Consider the following 4926-nt stretch of genomic DNA (forward strand, 5'->3'; position numbering starts at 1 on the left):
ATTATGCGAATTGCCCGTTTCTGACAGCGATAAAGACGTTGTAGTTTACTTTTTTCAGTACTTCCCCAGGCAATATCTGCATAGTTTAAGTAGCAACGAATAAATGAGAAATAGTGTTGTCTTAAACTTATCTTATTGAGATAATTTCGAGCTTTGTATAAAACTCCAATGTTTTTAGAGACTTTAGAGCATATATAATTAATGTGTTGATTCCAAGTAATGTTCTCATCGAGATAAACACCTAGAAATTTGGTGACGGGATCTCTTTTAATTTCAATATTGTCAATAAACTTTGAGGCAAGTTTGAGGGTAAGAAATTTTTTTTCTTAAGCGAATGAAAAAGTGTCCATTTAGTTTTTTCGGTGTTTAGTGTTAGTTTATTAGATTTGAACCAGTGGGATAAATGTTCAAGTTCTTTATTTGCTGTAGCAAAAAGTTCGTTAATATCACTCTTAGAGACAAATAAATTAGTATCATCTGCGAACATGATGCTCATCAAATTAGTTGCTTTATTTAGATCGTTTATATAGATTAAAAAAAGGAGTGGTCCAAGGATTGAACCTTGTGGAACCCCGCATGTTATATTTAGACAATTGTTTTGATAGCTGTCATTACCAATAAGAAATTGTTTTCTATTCGATAAGTAACTTTTGAACCATCTTAACACTTGTTTATTTATTCCATAGTATTTCAGCTTTTCAAGTAAAATGTGATGGTTGACCGTATCGAAGGCTTTCGATAGGTCAATAAAAATACCTAAAGTATATTTTAATTGTTCAAAAGATTTTGAGATTTAATTTACAAATTGGATGATGGCATGCTCCGTTGAATTATCCTTTTTAAAACCAAACTGATTAGCGTATAGTAAGTTATTTTTGTCAAGATGTTTGTATACTCTGTTACACATAATAGAAAGCACAGAGATGGGGCGATAGCTTGTTATTTTAGATTGATCGCCCTCTTTATAAATAGGAGTCATTTTAGCAATTTTTAATTGCTCTGGAAAAATTCCTTGTTTAATTGATGCGCTAAAAACTTTAAAGAGAACATCTTTTAATTGCTCGAAACAATCTATAATCACGTTTCCGTTTATTTCATCTGATCCACATGATTTATTCTTTTTAATAGATTTGAATACCCTTTCAAGTTTTTCAGTTGATAAATCAGAGGACAACTCATCAGAGCATACGCACTTATCCAATGGTAATAAGAAGTCACTAAATAAGACTTTGGTATTAGGGATCTTAATTGATAGTTGAGGACCTATTTCAGTAAAAAATTTATTAAATTCATGTGATATTGCGTTTGGTTCAAATATAACAGTGTTATCAATTTTAATCATTTGTGGTAGAAAACCTAAGCATGATTTTTTTTTCCAGTAATTTCCTTCATTATTTCCCAAATGCGCTTTGTGTTATTTTTAAATTTGTTAATTAATTCTGAATAATAATTTTTTTTTAAGTTTTTACGAACTTTCTCAAACAAATATTTATAATTTTTGTAAATTTTATTAATATTATTATCATAGTTTTTTTTAGGTTAACAATGTTAGTCGTAATACATATAGTAAATTAAGAAAACAAAAGAATTTTACAAAATATATACAGCTTGTGTCCTAACAATATAAACTAGGTATCTGAAAAAAGAACATAAGGGTCATTTCATCGGAACTTTTAAAGTAAACAAACATATTTGTTTATGATGTAAAAATATATTAAAGGTTTAAAATAATGCCCATATATATATATATATATTATATATATATATATATATATATATATATATATATATATATATATATATATATATATATATATATATATATATATATATATATATATTAAAATTTTAATATAAGGATATTGAATATATAAAATGCTGAAGATTTAACCCATTCATTTTTACATACATTTTTAAAGAACCTTAGAAAGCTATACATCGAAGGAATGAAGTATTTTAATTTAGTTTTTCAATATTTGGTAATTCAATTTTATTAAAAAGATACGGTACGCGATAAGCAATAAAAATTTGATTGATCTTTGTTTTACAAAGACATTCATTTCATCAATTTGTGTTTTTAGGTTTCAAAGAAAAAAGATTGTTAAACACAAACAGAGATAAGATGTTTTTCTTATTATTTTAATATAAAAGTAAAACATAAAATAACAAATATGTTATGCTATACATCAAGTATCTTCATATCATCAAAAAAAGGTTCTTAGAATGGAATGCTATCCGCATAATTAATTTCGCCCCTGTTTCCGACGACAATTAAAAATATTGTTATTTACTTTTGCGGTACTTCCCCAGACAATAATTACATAATTTATAAAATTGTAAATAATTACATAATTTATAAAATTGTAAATAATTACATAATTTATAAAATTGTAAATAATTACATAATTTATCATAAATAGAAATTTAAAGGATATTATTTAGTAGAATACGTAATGTAGAGAAAATAAAGTATAGCCCATTTTGAAGATTTTTAAAGCTAATTTATTACATTCGAACTTCTTAGAAATGTGATAGAGTTCTTTACTTATAGTTTAAAAGAGTTTAGAAAAGGCGAATAAAAGACTTCAATTTATCTCCAGCAGTATCAATTGCGAAGATAGAAAGTTTAATATTGTTTGACATTGCAGCATGTGATTGTCTTAACTTAGGTAGTTTTGCATGCATGAGAAAATCAAAGGTACCAGTACTTGAACATCAATTTTTAATGATACTCAGAGCAATGTCGATGACAATCTGGTGTCAGATTATTCACTTCATTGGTAAGGAAGGAGACGTGAACTTCCTAGTTAATTGCTCTTCCGCGGTGCTCTAAGGATTATTATGTACCAGCTTTTTTACGGTTCGAAGAAATCGATTACAGGCTATGGTCAGAGTGAAATTTCTTTATGTCTTCATTGAAGCTTAACGTTTTGCAAAATCATGCTTAACGGAAATAACGATAAGTTAAGTGACCTAGTCTAGATTTTATTTTAATATTTAGCGCTGTCTTGATTAGAGCTTATTAAATGACGGCTAACTTTAAGCGGTGGAAACAAGAATTTAAAATAAAATGTTTTCTGATGCAAATAGAAACTATTGACCTTTCTAGTAGATCCCATTCAATGACTTCATTGAAGTGATATTTTTTTGACGAAAAAAAATGGTGCTCTTTCGAATATTTAGATAACAGATCGTTAATGTAGCTTTGCGTCAAAGATTCGCATTTCTTCTCCTGAAAATCTGAAAATCAAAAAAACTTGAAAATGTTCGTTGCCTTTTCTGCAGCTTGGAACTTGTCTCTTAATTATTGAACAGAAGCACCAAGAGCTCAATAAAATGCGTTCAATTCAAACTATTTCTTCGTTATCTTGGGAATGTGCTTTGTTTCTGGCTTCTGGCTGTAAAAAATATTCCACTTCTTTGCCTTTTTTTGAATAACTCTGATGATAAATTATAAAGTGCTAAACCAAAGCCAATCAAATGAGTTTCATTAATGAAGTCGGCCGAAGAAGATTGCAATCTAGTAAAATCATCAATAAGTTTTATCTCACCGTCTAAAGAAATGTTGTTTGAGACATTAACAAAGTTTATGGTTTGAAGACCTTTGAACGAGAAGGTTGTCGAGCTGATAAATTCAAATGACTAAATCCGTTTCACAAGAAACCTCATTCAATAGATCAGTAGTTTGATTAAGATCACGAAGCTTATGCTAATATTTCTGCTAAGATCTGCTAAAAATTTTCTTTGATTTGCCAACCAACGGCTTCACAAGCACAATGTGTGCACTCCAGCAGGCTTATAAAGGTTTAATCAGGGAACAAATCGGTTTTCTCGGTTAAGTGCTTTAAAGAATCAGGAGCTCCACTAAAATGATTTTAAAGCAACTGATCCCGGCTAAAACAGTTATTAATTTCCATGCCAGATTTAACAAACTGAATACCAGCAATAATAAGATTGGGATTGTAGTATTTACCTGGAAAATTGAAAACTCTTCTAAAGTATAATTGCTTGTACTCCTTTGTGAACATTTGACGATTGCTGTATTGTTGACAAACTGGACTGTTAAGATGATTCAGTAGACTTTAGTGAGTAATGTGCTAATTGGGTAACCGAGTTATTTACGTTTTAAAATAAGCAACCTAAAAAATATAATAATTATTGCTTTATCGATCTTATTTATCAAAACCTAAATCGAACAAAAAAATTTTATTAGCCGTGGTGCAAGATATATTTTTAGTTTTAAAATATGCATATGTTTAGCTTTAAAATATTTTTCAACGACATTTGGTTTCAGTAAAACAATCAATAAAGTTTCAAATCTGTTTCACAAATTCACAGTCCAACTTAGGTTCTATTGTTACTGTGGCTAACATAGGATGCAATGGCTCGACATGTTTAGAGATGTCTAATCCAGGGGGTTTTCAATATTCAATAAAAATTTCAAGTATTACATTGTTATTTTATGTTATTAGGCTCACAGTTCTGTAACTGTGCTTGTTGTAAACAAGTCCTTCATTGTTATTGAAGTGAGATTCCTTTGCTCCTCATATGGCGTAACGATTAATCCGTTGTTCTAGAAAGTTTCTTGACTGTACACTATTGCAGCAATAACTTCGTTTTCCTCCTTCTTCTTCATTTTTTTTTTTTAGACCGTGTAACGCCAAATTTTCTTTTTTTCCTATAAGCAATGATTATTGATTCTAACAGATTTTGAGTAAAAACTAGGCATCACCACAATAATAAATTAAACACTGAAAAATGGCGCGTCACACAACATTCTAAAAAATGTAGGGAAAAAAATGAATTCGTGCAGACAGGCATTGTCAACTCTCAACTTGTCATGCATAATTGCCTGTGTTAACATCTTGAAAAGTATTGCTATATTTTTACTTTTCTTTTGTAAATTTAGAAAACTTTTAATAATTC

The 4926-nt window shown here is 29.0% G+C and overlaps 1 protein-coding gene across 1 annotated transcript; it reads right to left on the reverse strand.

The window, feature by feature from the left end:
- Nucleotides 1-793: 793 nt before the first annotated feature.
- LOC136088019 (uncharacterized) lies at nucleotides 794-1342 on the reverse strand. Its single transcript, XM_065811657.1, has one exon. It carries the CDS (start codon nucleotides 1340-1342, stop codon nucleotides 794-796), a length of 549 nt encoding a protein of 182 aa, XP_065667729.1.
- Nucleotides 1343-4926: the final 3584 nt, after the last annotated feature.

Source organism: Hydra vulgaris, chromosome 12 (assembly GCF_038396675.1).
Source record: "Hydra vulgaris chromosome 12, alternate assembly HydraT2T_AEP".
NCBI lineage: Eukaryota > Metazoa > Cnidaria > Hydrozoa > Anthoathecata > Hydridae > Hydra > Hydra vulgaris.